General features: G+C 40.2%; 1 protein-coding gene across 8 annotated transcripts in view; it reads right to left on the bottom strand.

The window, feature by feature from the left end:
- The window catches only part of CTTNBP2 (cortactin binding protein 2), a 145,746-nt gene that overhangs the window by 79,498 nt on the left and 45,850 nt on the right, over positions 1-20,398 (bottom strand). For 2 of the 8 annotated variants that reach the window (XM_030014901.2, XM_030014908.2), the window contains exons 1-3: positions 15,123-15,362; positions 3,813-3,869; positions 3,402-3,509 (exon numbers count right to left, since the gene is read on the bottom strand). In XM_030014901.2, coding sequence (XP_029870761.1) covers positions 3,402-3,509; positions 3,813-3,869; positions 15,123-15,191 — 234 coding nt within the window. In that variant the 5' untranslated portion in view covers positions 15,192-15,362. Of the gene's footprint in view, positions 1-3,401; positions 3,510-3,812; positions 3,870-5,563; positions 5,588-12,725; positions 12,831-13,292; positions 13,316-15,122; positions 15,363-15,640; positions 15,733-20,398 lie in introns of those variants that run through there. The other 6 variants (XM_030014904.2, XM_030014905.1, XM_030014902.2 and 3 more) reach the window with 6 other exon arrangements.

Raw genomic sequence — 20,398 nt, 5'->3', positions numbered from 1 at the left:
AGATGTCATAAGCGTTTTCTGCTTAATCCATCAGAACCCACACAGGCAAATTACACTCTTACAATATATCAAGAAGCATTAAACTGTAATCCTGAAAAGGAAATTTCTAAAATAAGTGAAAAGAATTAATTTAAAACAACATTTTAAAAGTGATTTGAGATCTCCATAATACATATATATACACACCATAAACATGACATAGAAAAAAAAACCCAAACAAAACAGTAAGGCACAAGTTCCAACTCCATATCTTATCCAAAAATACTGTTCCTGCTCTCTAGTTCACACCCCTTAACTCTCTGTGAGAAATCTCTGTTCCATTCCACCAGGGAATACTGTGGAAAGGTGTGGATTGTGATGATATGACATGTATACCAAGAGAAAAAACATTTGGCATTGTAAGAATTGTGCTCCTGTAAGAGCTTGAAAAGAAATCCTACCTATGGATGTTGAAGGTAGGTGTGGTTTTTTCACATAACTGGCTTTATAAACAGAGAAAAAACAATCAGATCTGTCTCAGATCTTCAGTAAAGCACATGATGTGGCTTCACACAAAATCAGTGAAGTGGGAAACAAGAGAGGTCAGTGTAAGAATTTATACAACTGGAAAAAGGCAGACTAACAGATGCATCAAACAGGTCTTGTTAAAATGAGAAACTTCATGCCAGGTGCAGATTAAGAGTAGTAGCATGTGAGTCAGTCTTTAATTATATTCTGTATTATTAGTTCTTTTGTGATCAGTCAAGACTGATTCACTTTAAATGCTAGAACTTTCCAGGAGAGGTATTTCCAATAGATATAAAAGTACTATTTATTGCACAAATTTTACAAGTGCTCAGTGAAACGCTGCAAAATGAGTACGGGTAAGAGCACACATATTTAAAAATGATGTAGTTAAACTTAAGTTATTATAGAGAAAAATCTGAGAAGACAACCACAAGAATGTACAGTTACTTTCTAAGAGAAGATTAAAAGATCCAGTTCTATAGTCTTACAAAAAGACCAACAACATATAAAACCACTTAGTAAATGTACAAACCTCAGTGACTGAAAACTGACAGGAAGATCACTTCAGAGGAAAAGACAACACACATACCTTGTATAGGGCTGGAAATTATCAGGCTTTGACCTATCAGAGAAATTAGGCTTTGAAACAGCCCTGCAGTACTGGTAGGATTAAGAAAAACCCAACAAACTCCCCAAACACACACTCACAAACTTTCCTGATTTTGATACAGAGCTTGATCAGCTTTTGAAATAGTAACATAAGAAATCCTTTCCCTTATATGAAAACCATTTCCTTCTTGCTTTAAGGATACACAAAGTATGTATGCCACTTTGTTGGAAAAAATCAAAGTACCAAACTTGGCACAATTCCAATGGAATTCTCTTGTTATTCACTTTTATAAAAGACCTATATTTGGCTATCTAGTAGCTTATTTTGTGCACCGCTTGGAGACTCCAGCTGCTAATACTGCTGACTTGTGGCTTCCCAAGAAGCCAGAAGATCCGAAAGTATCATATTCCAAGATATCAGGCTACAGTTCTTCAGCAGGTATAACTTCCAAGTTTTCCAGTACTAGTACAGCCAACCAGGCAAGCTGCCTGTAAGACTGGAGGTCCACATGGATTTTGTTTAGAGGATTTTACTACAAAATACAGAAACTGGAAATTGAGATGCAGGAGAAGTAAAAAACAAAAATCAAAACCAAACCAATTTTCAACATTTATATACCTCATGTGAAATTGAGCTATTTTTTATATTAATCCATATTAGTCATCAAAAAACACTGTGTACATACCACCCTTTTCAGCAGGTGCATGGGAAACTAATGTAGACTTTTTCTCTCCTGGGACTGCACTATCCTGAATGTTTAATGTTTACTATCATTAAATGTGTACTGCATTCTTGGGGGGGTTTTTTTGTTTTGATTTTTTTTAAATTTCATTCAATTTCAATACATCCATTATTTGATACGTAGTGTAGTAGCTTGTTCATGAATATGTATTAGAGAAAATCATCTGAGTATTCTATTTGCATTCCTCCAAACTTAGAAGAGTCAAAAAAAGAGATTCTGGATGTGGCGTGCACATTTTTTCCCCTTTTACAAAACCTTGACTGGCAGACAGGGAAAATAAAAAGTCCTAGTCCGGGCAAATGAGATGTGAAATTGTAAAACAGCTAGATGAAAAGGCAGCACATTTCAGCATATGCACATACCTGAAGGCCAAACACAAAATAACTTCAAAGTGCAGTAATCCCCCAGAAACATATTGCTTCCAGTGTCTTATTGTCATTAAAAAATGAAAACTGTATTTTATCAGAGAGGTTTATACCTGTAAAGTCTTTAGTTATTAATGCAGGTACATCAGTGACAGCTACTTAAAGCTCCATTTGCATGAAGTGATCTGAAGCCATCACAAAACAAATTAAAATTGAATAAAAATGCATTTACAATTGTTACTGTGACATTACAAGTGGAAAATGTTCCCACACTACTTGATAATCATTACACATACTACTAAAAACTAGTATTAGATACATTTTATTACATTGAGGTTTTGCTTTAAGAGACCTTAAAGGGCATAATTTCCCTCTATCCAACTATGAGGATATAAATATTTTCAAACCATGTAAGCCTGTTTTCCCCCCTAAACCTGCAGTCTGTTTGGCAGCTCTGTTAAATTTTATTCTGTTCCGTATCAATTTTAAGGTCATTACAGTCATAAAAATTTATCATCTTTTAATTAAAATATAGTTTTGTTTGTACATTTCCAATCAACTTTAAGTTGCTTTTCAGATGGCGACCTTCTAAGGCAGAAAACAAACCTTCACATGCGCCTAGCACAGCAAAAATCTAATAGAGTACTTGTGAGTGCTGTTATGAATATATATCATGTATTTCACCATTTATTAAAAAAAAAGAAAAAAAGCAAAGCAAAAAAAACACCACAAAAACTTTTCCCTAAGTAGATATGTCCATCCAATTTTGTCCCTCCTTCCATCTCTCAGAAAATGAATGCATTGAATAGACTACATGCACAAATATATAGACCATCAGAACAAACAACGAATGGACTGAATTTTCCTTTGAAGTTACTTCTTCCTTTCACAAATAACAGACTCTACAATGTAAAAGAATTTAAAAAGGAAGTAATTTTGCAGTTTTTGCACTTACTTCTCTGAAATTTTGTTGGTATTTCATACCAAAATTACATAGAATTACTGAATGGCAACAATTAAACAAGAACATATTTTGCGATTACTGAGATTTAGTCAACCTAAAACTTTAAAAATCACAATTTTCTCTTCCACTAATAATATTCTATGCACAGTATAAAGGAAGTGGGAAAAGAGAATTAAAAAAAAAAAAGCAAACCACAACAACCCAGTAACTTACCCGCAAGGCTTCAATTACAAGGTCTCGTGCTTCTAGTTCTCCTTCCATTATACTCAAAAGCATTCGCAGTTCTGGCTTGCTCAAGTTATCCACATCAAACTCTCTTTTCTGTAAGAAACAAACCACTGATGAACACATTAACTAACAGACTGCAATAGTTACTGTAGATCAGAAACATAGACATATCAGCATCCTAATTATGGGTTCCTCAAACATCTATAACTGTCAAAAGTTGAGGTGGCTTTATTTGTAGTATATAAAGTCAAAATTAATAGCAAGTAGTCTGATTATTTTTATTTAAAGTGAAGAAATTAAAAGCCCTCCAGTATGACAGTTTAAAATCCTATCCTGTTGCAAGGAATTGATCCCGCAAAGTCTTGTGATTAATGGCGAAATGGGAAAGAAACTAACCTTGTGACTAACAGTTCCCATATGCAGCCTCACAGAGACCGAAATAATTTGGCAGACCTGAAACAGCACATCAGGGATGAAGGCAAGAGAAGGTGAAAGAACCTAAACCACAGCACACCTAATCCAGTGTAACCTGTGCCTCACTTGCAAACAACTACCAAGTCATCACTGTATACTGGGCTGAACGTGAATTTTTGAGGCACAACTTGTGAAAAGACATGAAATCTTATCTGTATGCTTTCTTTGCAGTCCCATTTGTTTGGCTGGAGGGTACAGTTCAGGTTTAAGAGCTGTTGACAAACAACAGTTCATAGCAACAATATCTTCTCACTCCACAGTTACCAAGACCAGTGTAAGTCTGACTTGCACCCCTAGCAAGACAGAAGAATGAGTTTATACCGATGAATAAGATCACTGAGCACATACATAAACATTACATGCTGGGAATATCAGTATGGTTTCTGTAAAACTAAATCCACCTCACGAACTGCTACATTTCTGTAACAATGTCAATAGACACATGGGTAAAGTGGATCCATTGGACACTAATATATTTGGATTTTCAAGAAGTTTTGGACAAGGTTGTATATCAAGTATTATTACAGAAACTCGTATCCAACAGTATTGGATGAAAAGACATTTCATGGATAGAAAGCAAACACTATGGGTAACCACTTTCATGATGGAGACAGGTAAGCAGTGGGGAACCTCTGCGACCAGCTATATTCAACTTCTTCACCAGTAACTTGGAAAAAGGATAGAGAAGTGGCAGGGACATCTACCTCATGTGGGAGTCGGCACATAATTCCGCACTTACAAGGTTAACTTCCTCATTTTGCCCCTCTATAAAACCCTGGTAAACCCACATCTCAAGTACTGGGTAAAGTCCTCTTCTAAAGGTATAGAACCAGCCAACTAAAAGGATGAAGAGAGAAGGAGAAACTACTATATGAGGAAAGATAACAAGGCTGGAAGTCTTGATTTTGGAGATGGTGCAGGGGGAATGTTATTAATGTTTACAAAATCACAAAGGTAGTAGATAAGATCAATACAAATCTTGTTCACTAATATCCACAATGCTAACACAAGTAGATGCTTAGTAAAATTAGAAGGGGATCATTTTAAGGGAGAGAAAACAACATTTATTCCGTGTGCTAGATTCAGCTGACCAGCTTGATTTCCAATACGCTATTCACTGCAAAGGAAATTAAGAGTCCTTGCTATGATGTAGATGTGCCTCCTAGCAAAGCCCTGAAATGCAGACACTCAGCTATCTTCAGTATGACATAATCAGTTGCCAAATTAGCTGTGTGTATGGATATACTGTCTATTTTCCCTGAAGGACATAAAAATCTAAGAGTTCAGCTACCCAGGAGCTTAACTTCATCTCAGGAAAATCCAATAAAAATTAAAGCAAGTACCATTTCTGCTTTCTTAAAAAGCTATAACTGTATTAGATTTACTCTGTGTTCCATTTTTACTTTGTAGTTAAAACACACAGAGGTGCACAAATGGCTAGTGAGAACTGTATGCCAGAACTTTAGCTATTTGCATTCAATGTACATTGGATTGAGCATCTTCATTTATGTGAACAACATGCATCAACAAGAGGAGCAATGATTTCTATTAAGCGTAACTGTTTCAGGGACAGGGACATCCACTCTAACCAATATTTCTAGACTGAACAATAATTATCCTCTATTTTTGCTGCCTGGGTCAGCTATTCCTCTAATCCAAAAGATACCTCTTACACTCCATGCCAATGGATCAAGAAAAACAACCAATTTCTCTGAAGGCTTTTTCCCACCATACGCTGCAGCAGCCTCTCACAGTGCTCCTCACAATTCTATACAGTGCTCACCAATCTATGGACATGTATAAAGTAAAAAGTTACTAAACATACACAGTTCCTATGTAAGCTAGTGTCAATAGACTAGATTTTACCTTATAGGCTGTAGCAGATTTCATTCTCAGCATTTCTAACTACTAAATTTAATTCAGTCAGATAGCAGGACCCACTTATCCACGCTCCTCCTTCTATGAACCACTTCATAATATCTAATAGCTCAAGGACAGCAACTGATTTATTCATATAACTCCCTTTATAATAGAGAAAAACTATCTCCATTTTTCAGATGGAAAACTGATGCAGAGATATTATTTTCCAAACAACATGGAAAACAAGTAGTATAAAACACAGCATTTAGTAACAGTCTTTTAAGTCTTCATGCAGTGGTTTAACCACTACATTATTTTCCCTAAAATATGTTTGCCTCCTCTGACAAAAAAGGCACCTAAGGTTTCTGATAGACAGGGACAAAGTTAAGAGGGGCATCCACAAAAGTACAGTGCAAGAAATGTGATCCTACTCTTATCTCCAAGTCAGTAAATTCAGCTTGTCAAGAGGTATAACACAGGGCAGCTCTTCGTCAAAAGTCTGAAAGTACATCACAGGTGAAACTTTTCATTTCAGCAGTCTTCCACAAGACATAAATGAAAACACTCTTCCATTCTTAACAAACCAGAGGCATACTTCAACACGTGATGCAGTGATGAGCTTTTTTAACTAAGCATCTGATCAAGCAATTAAAGTAAATTTTGCTCAAGTACACACCCTGAACTAGAACATATGAAAAGATAGCAATAACAAGCAATTAGAAGTGCTCTCTGGTAAATTATAGTTAGATATAAATAAACACACAAAAATGTTAATAGAAAGACATACCAACAAGATACATAACTTAGTTTTTATATTTTTCATTTTAAAAACTTGAAATAAGAACTAGCAAAACCACTTCATATGTGAACAGTTCTAGCATATCAGACTAAAAACCCAACTTAGACGAGCATCCTGTCTCCAAAAACAGCCAATAATGGATGCCTTGAAATCAGTACCAGAGCAAGAAAAGCACATAATGATACTTCCCAGAAATACTCCCCCAGCCTCCAGCAATTTTCAGCTTATGCAGCTTCTGAGCCAGAAATTGTGATTTTGCATGTAGTGGCCCTTGGTTGACATACCTGTTGTGAATTTGCCCCATTGTTTTTTGAACGTCTGTGTAATTTTAGCATCCACAACATTCCATAGCACAACTACACATTTTATAAAGAACCACCATCTTTGCTGTCAGTCTGCCATCAGCTACATTTGTTTGATGCCTTCTGATTTATTAAGCACAGAAAACATAATCTATTATTATCCACAGTCTCCATGTTACACACTATCAGACAAGTCTTCACATACATACAAACAACAAACAATATTTCCCCAAACTGATGTCCAAAATCAACCAGAAAAGACACACAAACAGAAAAAGTGAAATCAAGTATTTAAGAGCTTTTTAGGATGAAAGAGAAGGCCATCATTTTTCAAGTCTTGTTTATGAACAATTTTGTGCCCACTGAGGCTTTCTTATCATAACTTTATCTGACAAATTCCAAAACTGCAATGACCACTTTTTGTCAGTAATTTAAGGAGATCTTCAATTTGTTCACTATGGATAAGCAACCCTGAACTCCCTCACACAGCGTAAGAGTGTGCATGCAGTTGCTGAAGAAGCTACCACATCTTCTCCCCCTGTACATCTCTGAATCAGCACTGATGGAGCTACAATGTAGCTTACCTAACTGGACCAAAATACATAGTTTAAAGATTTAATATATTCTCAAGCATAGTTGCAAAAATATTTTTAAGATTTGAGTAGATAAAGCATATGACAAAATAAAACTATCCTTCCTCTTAAACACTCACTGCCATCTTCTGGGGATCAAGATGTCAGTCATGGCAGGCTTGCCTTAAGTTCTTATTCAGATGGAGCACTGTTTACCTATATCATAGAGAAAACTGTTGTTTAAATCTAGAAAAGTAACCTTCTTAACGTCTTCCAGTGGAGCAGTAAGTCTTAGATCTCCAGAAAATAAAGAGTGCGTTAGTAGCTCATGGCTTATGTGTCATCTGGGGTTTAGCTACAATACCTCTGGTAGAGTGCCAAGCTGTAACAATTTAACCAACAATTTAACAACTATGTAACCAAGCCATCCATTATATTGGTTTTATAACAGAGATATATGAATATGTTGCCCCAGGGTGACATTTGGCATACACAACCAAAACACGAGAGAATTTTTTTCTCTACCTCTTTTGGATTTTAAAATGTCTGGTTTATTTGATTTATAAGAATAAAGTACCTGAAAAAGACTACAACTCCAATCCTCTATGTCTCTAAAACTCCACATTATTTTTCAGATCAGTTTTGTAAGAGGTGTGTGTTGCCTGGCAGCAAGTGCACTGACAATAGAGCAAACAGCTAATTAGCTAAAACTCATTCAACTACCTGTGTATGCATCACAAAAAGAGTACAGGCAAAACGATAACCTGCATTACTAAAGATTAAAAGATGCTCTACTGTGAACCAAAAAGAAGACAAAAGCATCTCTTCTGAACAGGAGTAGGATGACTTCAGACAGCAGTGATCAAACTGGACAGGCATTTTCCCACCTCCATCATCTTTGGAAAAGATGGAAACAGTACAAAATTGGAAGGTCACCAAGAGGCACAGGAACAGAAAGGACTCTTTCCAACATGCATAGCTATTTAGAGCAGAGACGGTAAAAGTCTTTACAGTTAAATTTATCCCACCACCCTCCCTCCAAAAAAAAAAAAAAAAACCAAAAACCAAAACCAAAACATTCTTGTGAAGGATTGGCAGTGCCAATAGTTTGGTTTTTCTGACCTAGTCCAGTTGATAGTACTGGCAACTTCAGGAGCTAAGAGTGCTGTTCGTTGTGCTACCACAGCAGCTGTTACAAACTCTGCTGCCTTCAGCAGAAGTCTGAAAAGGTAAAGTATAAAAGCCACAGCCTTGTACTTTCCCTAAGTGGAACAGAGGTAAAAAACAAGTTAGCTGTGGATTAAACACAAATGACCATGGAAAACAAGCTCCTTCCTGCTCAGAAAGCAGCTACATAGACTTTTTTAAAGATGGAGCTGGGTAATAACCCAAGACTTGGGAAAGAAACCTGTGGAGCATAATTGAGGGCTGAAGTGGAAAGGCAGGCAGGGAGAAGTATAAAAATGGTGTACAAGAAAACACATAGGGAAAAGCTGTCAAAAAAAAAAAAATCCTCTCAGAAGAGGAAAGGTACATATCTACTTTTTTTTTTTTTTTTTTTTTTTTTTACATATTTTGTATTGAGTTCCAGTAAATAAATACACACAAGAATCCTCTTGAGGATTCACAAAGCAGACTTCCAAGATGAGGTTCTAAAAATAAAGAGGTTTGCTATTACTTATTAGGCTATACAAAGTAAACTTTTAATATCATGACGGCCTCACATCTGTCAGACCTATGAAACAACTGCACCAGGGAAACACAACCCTGATTCATACATTTTACAACATCAAGTATATCCCCCAGGTACAACTCATCTGACCAAGTATAAAGATCTGTTTTGACTAATTTATTTAGTTGCCTACATAGAAGTATCTAGTGCGATTTGAAATGTCCAGGGGATCAGAGATATCTTTTGGGGACAGGTAGATATGATACAGGACTTGGGAGAATCATCCATGCCATCTGGACTGGTAGCAGAAGGCCAGCTGGGATACCCCAGATTATCACATATGGACCACTAAAGGAAGCCCTCAAAATAGGACTAAGACACCTAAAGGTAAGTGTGAGGTATATAAGCTAGGTACCTAATGTCCTTTTATTTTCAACAGAAAACTGATCAGCCTAGTCAAAACAGCCACAAAAGCTATTCAGCTAACCAGCTACCAGAACTACTTGCTCATGGCTCCACTGACTGTATTGGTCAGATTTCCACTGACTGTAATAAGATATTAAACACTGTGCATACATGCAGACACCTAAATTTAAGTGTCTTGAACCCTGTCCATACCTCCAAGAGTCAGCTGCCTAAGTCACTTCACTCAAAAACAGAGAAGCTCACAAACCTGTTTCTAAAACAGGTTATTCCTTCTAACCACTTGCTTCACTCCACCAACTATAAAAGGAAGTTTCAAGACCTAGCTCAACGTAAACGTGGGTATGTGGTCAAATGAATCCTAACCCTTTTCTAATAAAGAAAACTCTGCAAACAGAGACAGTATTAAAAGAAGTGGTTATAACATCCATACAGTATTCATGAATACTTCAGGGAAAACCACAATTTATTGCTTTGGCTGTGGAAGGCTTGTTCTTCAGTCTGAAAGTAGGGTAACTACTGTAACCCCATGCTTATCCAGAAATTATCTGACACAAAAATACATGTCCATTTCCCACCCCATCCAAGATGAGCTTAAGAAGTAAGATGTGACCTATAGGAAGGTTCTTGGCAACAGAAACAAATATGAAGGCAGAGAAATATCTTTCAAGGAAAAGCAATGCTGTGGAACTTGCTCCTCAACTAAGACCAAGTTTCCTACTGAAGAGAATATCATCGGATGTTAACATCCAGGACTTATATAAAATGTCATACAGTCATATCTGAGGGATCATAAGGGGACCGTACATGCATTTAATTATGCCCATCCATTAACTAAATGACTTTTATTGGACTGTTCACCACATGAAGTTACCTGCTTATTCTGCCCTCCTCTTCCCCAAGCACAGCTCCCTTGCTTTCTGGGTTTTTCAAAGGTTTTCTTTAAAACGTATGGGGGAGGTTTTGTTTAGTAGCTGTGGGTTTTTTTGGCTTGAGCTAACTGCAAAACTTTTAACAGCTTCAACATTAACCATAAATGTACCACAAAACTGGAAAATTTTTTTGGAAACAACAACAAAAAAAACCAGCCCCCGACCCCTCCAAAATTAGTAAGACACTAACCTTTACACATACCCGTATATTGTCATAGCTGTTAAAACATGTTTGCAATCTATTAACAGCCACAAAGGTACTTAGTCATTTTTTATTTCAGTGCAAGTTAGGTAAGTAAGTCTTTTTTTTTTTATGGATCTAGGCCCACAACCCTTCAATAGCCATGTTTAAACTCTTACTTAAATTTAACAGGTAATTTCTATTCAGAAAGTCGCTTTCAGTTAAGTCACTTGTTAGGCAAATAGTATATTATTAGATCCAGATACAGGTACACATTGTTGAAGCTATCTTTAGAAGTTTTCCAGAAGCTATCTTTAAGTCTTCCAGAATTTTACACCTTACCCTGTGCTACAGCAGAACCAAAAGTCAATGCCCAAGAAAGCTTTAATTCACATTAACGCAGAGGCAGTACGTCTTCCCTAAGCCTACTTGACACCTTCCCATTTACATATTCAAGGATTACACAGGTATTTTAAATCAACTGATCCCTTTCTTGGGTAGGAGTGGGTGCAGAGGCAGACTTCAAACTGTTCTCTTCCTGAGTTCTTTCCTTTCCATCCCAATTTCCACCTCTATTCCCATCTTGCTATATCACCTCTGAGGCCAAAGCGATGCTTAAACAAATGAAGTCAGAGGAGTTGGGAAAGTATGCAGGACATACTGCATCCTATAGATTTGCACTTCCATGCCACTTTCACACATTCAGCTCACAGCATTGCCCCTCTGCACTTCACCTTTGATGACAGTGTGAGAAGTCCACATTTGGAAGAGAAAGGAACATTTACAAAGTGAACTACATTCAGTGACTTTCTTTTCTCATGCCCCAGGACCTTCACAACAAGGGAAAAGAGGCTGTGGAGTAGAAGGCACAGAAAAGGCAATGCTGTAGTTTGGAGTAGAGGGAGAAGAAGCAGAATGGAGGTTTGAAGTGTATCACTGCAAGATGGATCAAGACAAACCTCTCATCACAGAGGAGCAGCAGGACTAAACCAGACACAACTCTGCACAACAGCACCATGCATCTCACTAGATGAAAATAACTTCTCTGAACACTAACGCTACACTGAGAACTTGTATTCAGATGAGGACAGTGATAGTTAATCAAAGTCCTTTTGCAAGTGACCATTTTCCAGGATGTAATCCCTAATAAGAGACAGAGGGTTATGGTCTCATTTTCTGCTACTTGCAATATTTTTCAGAGAAGAATCTTTCCAACTGATCTAAATCATCCTGTATAATTGATCTGATCAAACCATTATTTAGCATTTCACTACATTGACCAGAATGGCAGTTCTACTTCAAGAATTCTTGCAGATCATTAGTAAATATTCCAAGCTAAGCACAAAATCCTGCACAATGCCACCACAAAGTGTCATGGAATTTCTCTCCATTTATCAATTTTTTAAAATATTGACAGATTTTTCTGTAGTGCAACTTTTTTGTACTGTTATGTGACCCACAGCAACCCAGACTGATCCTTTTGGGTATGCACACATCATTCTCAATGAAATTTCAACCGATGAACACAGCAGCAAAATCCCTACTTACTTTAGAGGAGTTAAGATTCCACTCCAGCAATATCCTCGGTATGTACAGCTTTACAGACAGCAGAAGGTACTGTCTTTCAGAGAAAAATAACGTTTATGCTTTTGATCATTGGTCAAGCAAAATCAAACCCAGAAATTTTACTGCATAATTTTAACAAACTTTGTGTTTGATATAACAAGCTTTTCATAGGCTTTGTTAAAGCTATACTGAACCTATAATGTGTGACAAGCCAGCCCTCTATGTGCAGCAGGCTGATGTTAAATGTTTTAACAAAAAGACTGTCAAATTGGATTATTTCTTGCTATTATATAATCATTATTGGTAGACATTATGCAGATGGAAGTCATTCAAAGATGTTTTAAAATACACACATATGTTTTCTCTCAATTCTAGTCCAAATTGCACCAACACAATTTCACTGGCTTCAGTGCAATCAAGCTGTGCAGGTATGAAAAAGGACCAGAACCACTCCCCTGCCATTTTTCCTTGTCATCCTTACCATGATAAATGTACCAATATTTTGTGGGAAAGAAGTGGTGGGCTTACCAAATGCTGTGCTCCATCCAAGGAAACTCAGAATGACAAGATTATCGGCTTTGCTCCTAAATGTAACACACTATAGAAGAGTCTAGGCTTTTTCAGTCAAATTCCCTGGTGAATGTAAAAAAAGGAGGGAGGGAAGCACTTTTAATCCTTTTCTACAGTGCTTCTAAAAGCAGCAAAAAAAGTCTTTTTTTCCAGTGATGTTACTGATAGTGTACCAAGTTGCAATAACAGCATTTAGTATCAAGAAACCCTACTGTACCATCCTGTGTTATACATCTCCTGCTTACATCATAAAATTTACAAATTAACACATTACTATTACAAATACTGTGCTTACAGTTTTTTAATGCACCATTTGTGCAATCAAGATTCTGAGAACTGAAAAAAAAAAAGAAAAAAAACTAAAACTGTACTGAAAATAGTATTTTGCTATAAGTTGAAGTTTAGCATGACTTACAAGATAGTCACCTGGATGCTTACTGTCATCCTAAAAGTAAGCAAGATGATCCAATTCATAATTCTGTTATCTTGAGTTTAAAAGACAGAAAATAAGCTATTCATACTAACCCTTCAAAAGGAATATTGGAGTATTGTATAATGATTTTTTAAAATCTTTTCATTGCACAGAGGAGTTCTTTTTACTTTCCTGTACAAGAAATAAAATGAAATCAACAATACAACACTTACATTGGCAAGGAAAAGAAGATGAAAAGGAATATTAAATATTTAATGACTGAAGGCAAATTGAAAGTAGTGATTTAAAAAATATTTTGTTATTGCTTAAGTATAGCTATCACTTTTGTTAGGGAGCAACATACAGGTTACTTCCTAGAATGTCTTCAGTTTTCAAAAAATATTTTAAAAGCAGTGTGGAGTGTAGAGCTGTCACTCCTACCTTCCACAATGGGAACACCAAATTGCATGAGTGGCTTGCACTGCACTGCCTGACAGGACAATATTGGAGTGCTACTTGATTACAAGCCACTCTCTTGGGCTTTTAGAACTGAAACTTAAGGCAGTAATAACATGAGTATACTGAAGAATTTAGTATACATATTTTTTACTCAAAACTAGGGCTCTAAATTATTTAATAGTCTGCTTTTATGAATTCTTACCTTAATATTCATTTATGTCACAGTTATGTCACTGTTTTAAAAGACAGTGATGTTATAAATATTCACTGTGTAAGGCTTACTTTTTTTAAGTAAAACTCAATTTCCACAACACTGCAGAAGTTAAAACACACAAGGAAGATTAAGTGCACAGTTGGAACTGGGTTTGAGATAAGAATTAGTGCCTGTTTGAAAGAAAACAAAATAACAATAAAAAAAATGCCAGCAATAACGTCAATTTCACAGAAACTAGCGTCCCCTCCCTTCGGGGGTCACCACCTTCGGAACCGATCCCAAGCAAAACGGGCACCACGGCGGTTTTACTGCCCTAAACTTTGCATGTCGCCACCAGGCCGAGCACTTGCAGCCTGGTTTTGGACCCGGCCACCCCGCTCTCACGGCGGCGATCAACCAGGCGATTAACACGGGGCTGATTAGCGCCGGTCGGTCCCCGGGAGGGTTTCCCCGCGCCGGGTCTGGGATGCGCCGGGCGAGGGTAGAGCTGCCGGGCTGAGAGGGCTCTGACACCGCACGGGCGAGGAGCCGGGGGCCGGCCAAAGGAGCAGGCCGCCCGGGGGGATGAACCCCCGCTCCCCCGCCAGGGGCTCGGGCCGGTGAGCGGGAGAGAGGAGCCCACCGCCCGCCACGGGGAGCGCAGCCTCCGCCCCACACCCTTTTAACGGCTGGCACCCTTTTAACCGGCGTCGAAAACGCCACACGGGAGGAAGGAAGGAGAAAGCAAGCTCCGGGCGGGCCCGGCAAAGCGTTAAAGATCAACATTCCCCCCCCCCCCCCCCCCGCCCTGGTCTGACAGGTCCCACCGCCCGGCCGCTGTCACCACCTCAGCCCGCCCGCAGAGACGGGGCGCAGCCGCCCTCGCCGCGGCAAGCGGCGGGAAAAGGGGGGTGGGTGGGTGTGAGAGAGAGAGGCGAGACCGGGGAGCGGACCCCCCCTCCATGCCCCCTCACGGGCGCCGCACGCCCACCCCGCGCCGGGGCAGCGGGAAGGAACAATGGGGGAGAGAACCCGCCGCCCCCCGCTGAGGGGAAGAGGGAGGCCGGCAGGGAGGGAGACCCCGCGCCCCTCTCTCTTCTCCCCCGGGGCGGGACGGGGCTCGGCAGCGGCGGGAGCCGAGCCCCGTCCCGCCCCGGGGGAGAAGGAGGGCGGAGGGACGGAGCGGGGGAGGCAGGTCTCCAAGCGCCGCTTCGTCCCATCCCCACGGGGAGCCCTGCTCGCCCCGGCTGGGTCGACCTCCCCCCCGCCCCTCTCCCGCCAAGCCGGTTACCGCTGCCGTGGCCGCGGAGTCCCGCCGTCCGCCAGAGCCCGGCTCGCCGCTCGCGCCCTCCGTCGCCATCTTCCCGCTGTAACGGCTCCGGCGCGGAGAGCGGCGCGGAGCCGAGTGGCGGCAGCCGCCGCAAGGCGCTTAACCCCCTCCCCGCCGGCAGCGAGCCCACCGGGAGCGGGGGCCGCTTAACCCCTCCGGCGCCGCGCAGGCGGAGCTGCCGAAGCCGAGCCGCCCCCTTCGCTCGGCTTTCCCCACCCACCCCCTTCCCCGTCCGCCATAAGGCGGCCCGGAGCCAGGCGGAGGAGGGGGAGCGGGACCCCGCCGCGGGCTGCCGGCGCGCAATGGTGGCTGAGGGGAGTGCCCCCGCCACCGCGCTGCCCGGGCCCCAACGCAGGCACCGCTCCCCTTCCTTCCCTCCCCCGTGGCTTGGGAGCAGGAGAATGAAAGGAAAGGTTATGGACGGGGCGGGAAAAAAAAAAAAAAAAAAAAAAGGGTTTTTTACAGTGGGCTTGGCTCACCTGACCGGTGAGATCCTTAAACCGGCTGAAGCCGTTGAGGGAAGGGCATCTCTTCGCCTCTTTCCTCTGGGGGTGCTGACGGAGGGAGTCACCTCTCCCTGCCCCGATCCCCGTGGAGGGGCTGGGGAAGGACAGTTCTGCCGCCAGCCCTTGCTTACCGGCTTATTTTCAAGGCAGGGTGGCTTCAGAGCCCGTGCGAGGGTGGACCTTCATCTAGGCCCGATGTGTCAGGCCCAATGCTTCGGCACCTCTCAGCCCCAGCCCTCGAGCCCTCCCTGGCCCCGGGGCTGCTCTTTGCTGTTCCAGGCCAGTAACAAAGCCGAAGCCTCTTCTAACTCCTCCGGTGGAAGGTTTGGGCTGCTGAGCTGAACCCGCTACCACACAGGCTAAACGTTCCCCTCCATCTGTGCCGCACTGTCTGCCTCTGGGGGATGTTCCTCGAGGTCTTGCCCCACTGCTTTCCCGCCAGCAATGGGAACCTACCTGGTGAGCTATACACCAAAAACGGATCCAAATGTACCCTCCTCTGGAACCAACTTATATCCATTAGAAGCTGAATTTGCAACACTGTTCACTCTGCAGCCACATACAACTTCGACCAACAGCAGGCTCCTCTGAGCCTTGCCAGTCTCCTTTCACAGGGCTGCTTTGGGTCCAGGTTCATGCTGAACTCCCTTGGCACCACAACCAAACAGAAATGGGCAACGCCTTCCCTTGATCAAAGACAGCAAATGTTCTTCTAAGCATGCTGTGTCTAAGGATCTAAGTAAAAACACGCATGAACCTTTTCGCCTTTACGTTACCTGAAGGGGAACTGATAAGCGATTAGTAGAATGAACTTCAACCATAGCGTAAATGTACACTGAACAGTGAGTAGAAGGCAGTGTATAGGATCCATTACAGGGCACGTAAAATCCAGTCAAACAGATGCTTTCTGGGTTTAGGGTTTGGTTTTCCTTAAAAATCATCTAGCTCTCCTCCTACTCAAGTTTTACACTTTTTATAAGTATAGTGAGTGTTTGCATCCTTTCCACCAACGAAGCTGAGAAACTCCATTGATGACACAGAGCCTAAACCAACTTGTTTTTCTCACTTCCCAGAACTCTAATACCATTTAATTGGTTTTAGGATATATTGATGCTCGCTTACTGTATTGACAGCAAAGTACTATACATTACTCATAGTTATTATTTATATAATTTTTGAGGAGTATGTGGTGCTTTGCCATCAAGAAACTCAATTAAAAGTTGTTTGTTTCCTATGGACTTTGTCATACTTACTTGCCTCCAAAATGGTTTTAAACTCTGGAGTTCTTAAACTGGTTTGAGAATATCTTTTCTCTTACTGATTTATGTCTACCATTATCATTGCCAGTATTTCCCTGATGTGTTAGAATCATCTGCTGACCATTACAGTTACTTATGTGTCTTTCTAAGTGAGTTGGTACAAAATATGCATACAACATACTGTGTAAGTACTATTTTTGTAACTCCATCCACATCACAGCAATGATGTAGCAAAGGCTGCACCATTTATCTCTTGCTCTGCTGAGATCATAAACTCTGGTTTAGCTGATATTTTATCAATTACCAAGTGTACATTTATCAAAATAACAATGAATATTAGATTAGTCATAGCTTTCCATCTCAGACTTGAGAACTGATCTCTCTTTCCTCATCTGAAGGTAAATTTAGAATGATTTCTGAGAGAGATGGGGGTGCTCAGATCTCAGCCAGCAAAAAATTAATAGGATAGATGGACCAGCAACACTTCAGTTAAAAGCCCACCCCCAGACAACTAACATCTAGCACATCATCCCAGCATTGGAAGCAGTTTGACCTGCTGTTGTGGTCAAAAAGATGACAGACATGCTTTTGAAGGAGGAATGATCTATACTTCTTCTTTATGCCATGAAATGAATCGTCACAACATTTTGAAAATATTATTGATTTTTGTAATTGTATGAGCCTATACTGCATGTTTGTGTTTCTTCACTCTTTCCCCTAATGATAGCAACAAGGCTTACTGTTGGCATGAGAGCACTAAAATCCATATTAGATATCACCAGTAGCTACTGGGAGTAGATTCTCATGCTGCATAGCAACTGTTGCTGCATCATCAGTGATGGTGGTAGGGCCCAAATGTCTTTGAGGTTTCACTGCATGAAGAACACCTTTGGACTTAGGATCATCTTCAAAGTAGGAAATGTTTTTTCCTTGATTGTTAGTACTACATCACTGGACAAGGTCTTACTTATTCTCTGGTTACTCTGTTACTCTGCTGACATCCCGTCCCAGAACTGGCTTTAAATCCTCAGTAACATAGCATCTACACACATAATAAATGAGTTCAGAGAGAAGGACAGCATGACTTCATGACTGCTACCATAGTGCACTGTCATTGCTATGCCTGTATTATACAGGGTAAAAACAGCTCTTTAACGCATGGCTAAGCCAGAGCCCTTCTAGGAGAAGAAATTGCCTGTGCTTTTACAGATAATTTTATCACTACAGTAAGGCAAAGAAGTTGCTTTTCTCAGAGGAAGGTGCTCACTGTTTTACTACTAGCACGTAGCTGGCAAACTGAATGCAATTAACTCTTTTTCTGCTGTTCCAGTTTTATTTGGCTTGAGTGTCATAAAGGAAAGACCAAGCCTAGGAGTGGGCCTTACAACTGAGCTTTAAATGTGTTTCTTTCCTATGATTAGAGAGCTGGCACACAGCGGTGGAATGTCCACACCTTACAGGATGCAGCTGCTGGACTGAATGGTGCTCATTCCCTCCATTAGCACACAACTGCTGTGACAGAAAAAGCATGCCTTGGCTTTTCATTGGCAAGGAAGAAAACTGCTGCGTATCTAAAATATACAGCGTATTGAGGCTTTTCCGCCTTGCTACTAACCATTTGCATGAAACAGAAAAATGCAAAATGGTATTTTATTCACCCTTATCTAAAAAATAAGCCTGTATCTGAATTTAAAGTAAGCAGGAGACACTAAAGTCCCAAGATAAACTTTTACAGAATATTGGATATCTGAGAAAGAGTAATTAATCATTGTATCATCGCAATCTTTTCAAAGGTCACCCCAGTGCTAACTTAAGGCACTTCTGCCATCACCCTCATCGAGGACTCATCAAGCCAAGCCAAACAACATAATTCAAATACTGCACTGATTACCTCTTCAGGGAACTTTGGTCTTGGAGACCTATAAGCAATACAGAGCACTGATAACTGAACCATTAGCTTGGGTTTTGTGAAGAGGGGGCTGCTTTCTCTGGAAGATGGCACACCACTGCCTGTGTGAAATTCAATAGAAAAAGAATCAATATTCTAGAAGGCATGTTGGCTGTGTCTGAGGATGTTAAATTAACATCAAAAAGAAAGGTGAAAAGGAGATAAAAATCAAAGCGTTGAGAACAAAATGGAATCTCCAGTAGGCATCAACAGAAGAGATGCTTTAATTGACTATGCACAAGGACCATAGCTAATAAATAAAAACTGTTGCAATTGTTGATTTATGAGCATAAATTCAACAGTGCTGCATATTACTATAAGCTAGTGATGCGATTCACATGACTGGAATGTTGAAAACTGGCTATAATCTGCTTAGCAAGGCACAAGTAGACAAAAAGAAGGGAAAAATATCAAAATAGAGTGTTCTGTGTGTCAGCATTACTGACATCTCAGGAAAGGTTATTTGAATGTTTATGAATTGTGTTTTAATGTTTAAAGCATAAAATGAAATATTAGATAGTGCCTACTGCAAACCTCACATCATACTAAAGAACAAAATGACAAGATCCTTAAGTATCTTTTACATAGAAAGAGAAAACTGCTATCACTGAGGCTTCACATTGAATGACATCATTCTGCCAATACTGTAACATCCTGGAAATGTTTAAAAATTACAGGTGACAATTCAAAAAATTAACCTTGAGCAGGAGGATTCGGAGACCCCACTTTAACACAAGAAAAGGGAAAGCTAGCTCCAACTGGGATCTAAAATTTGAGTGTTTGCTGTGCCTAACTTTTAGAAATCTGAGACCAGAATAGAATCCAGAAACTAAAAATGGGTACAGCCTATGAATTTAAAGCATTTATTTTAGAGAAGTCTTGCAGTCTGCGTTATGCAAAAAGAAAAGATCACACACTGATCTCCCTGGAGTTGAAATCCATAAGCTTCTACTAGAGTATCAATATATTTCAAGTCTATGCTGTAATGTCTAAAAAAGTTGGATATTTGTGTGTTTTGCATGTGTTTCCCTATGAAGAAGAAAATGATAACTCATTTGCTGTCAAGGCAAAAAAAGAGCATACAGTTTTTTAAATACTGGAAAGGTATAGGACAGTTAAAATTATCAGACTGAAAATGTATGAAACCACTCAGAAAAGCTAAAAGCCCTATCTTATTTCTCTCTTTCACTCATCTTCTCATGTGTACCAGTAAGGAATGTGAAGTAGATCCACAAGAGATTGCTAACTGAAGCAATAAAGGTGCAGGAATCAAGAATTCTCAGAACCAGTTTCCCTGAGCAGGCATGATGACTAATGTACTTTTACAGGCATCAGCACTTCCAAGCAAAAAAACACATTTGTTTTTCTGGACATAGGAGAAATGCATGCTGCTGTGAGCATATTGGCTGTAGTGGCAGGAGGCAGGGGAATTCATGCTGCAACTGCCAGACGTGGAAGAGTTTGTTCCTTCACTGGCAGGAGTTACGCAGTGATCTGCAGTGCTGGGAAGTACACTACCTCATT

This window comes from Aquila chrysaetos, chromosome 5 (genome assembly GCF_900496995.4).
Source record: "Aquila chrysaetos chrysaetos chromosome 5, bAquChr1.4, whole genome shotgun sequence".
In the NCBI taxonomy this organism is placed as follows: Eukaryota; Metazoa; Chordata; class Aves; order Accipitriformes; family Accipitridae; genus Aquila; species Aquila chrysaetos.
Note: the sequence above shows the minus strand (reverse complement) of the source record. Positions and strands in the feature narration are given on the sequence as shown.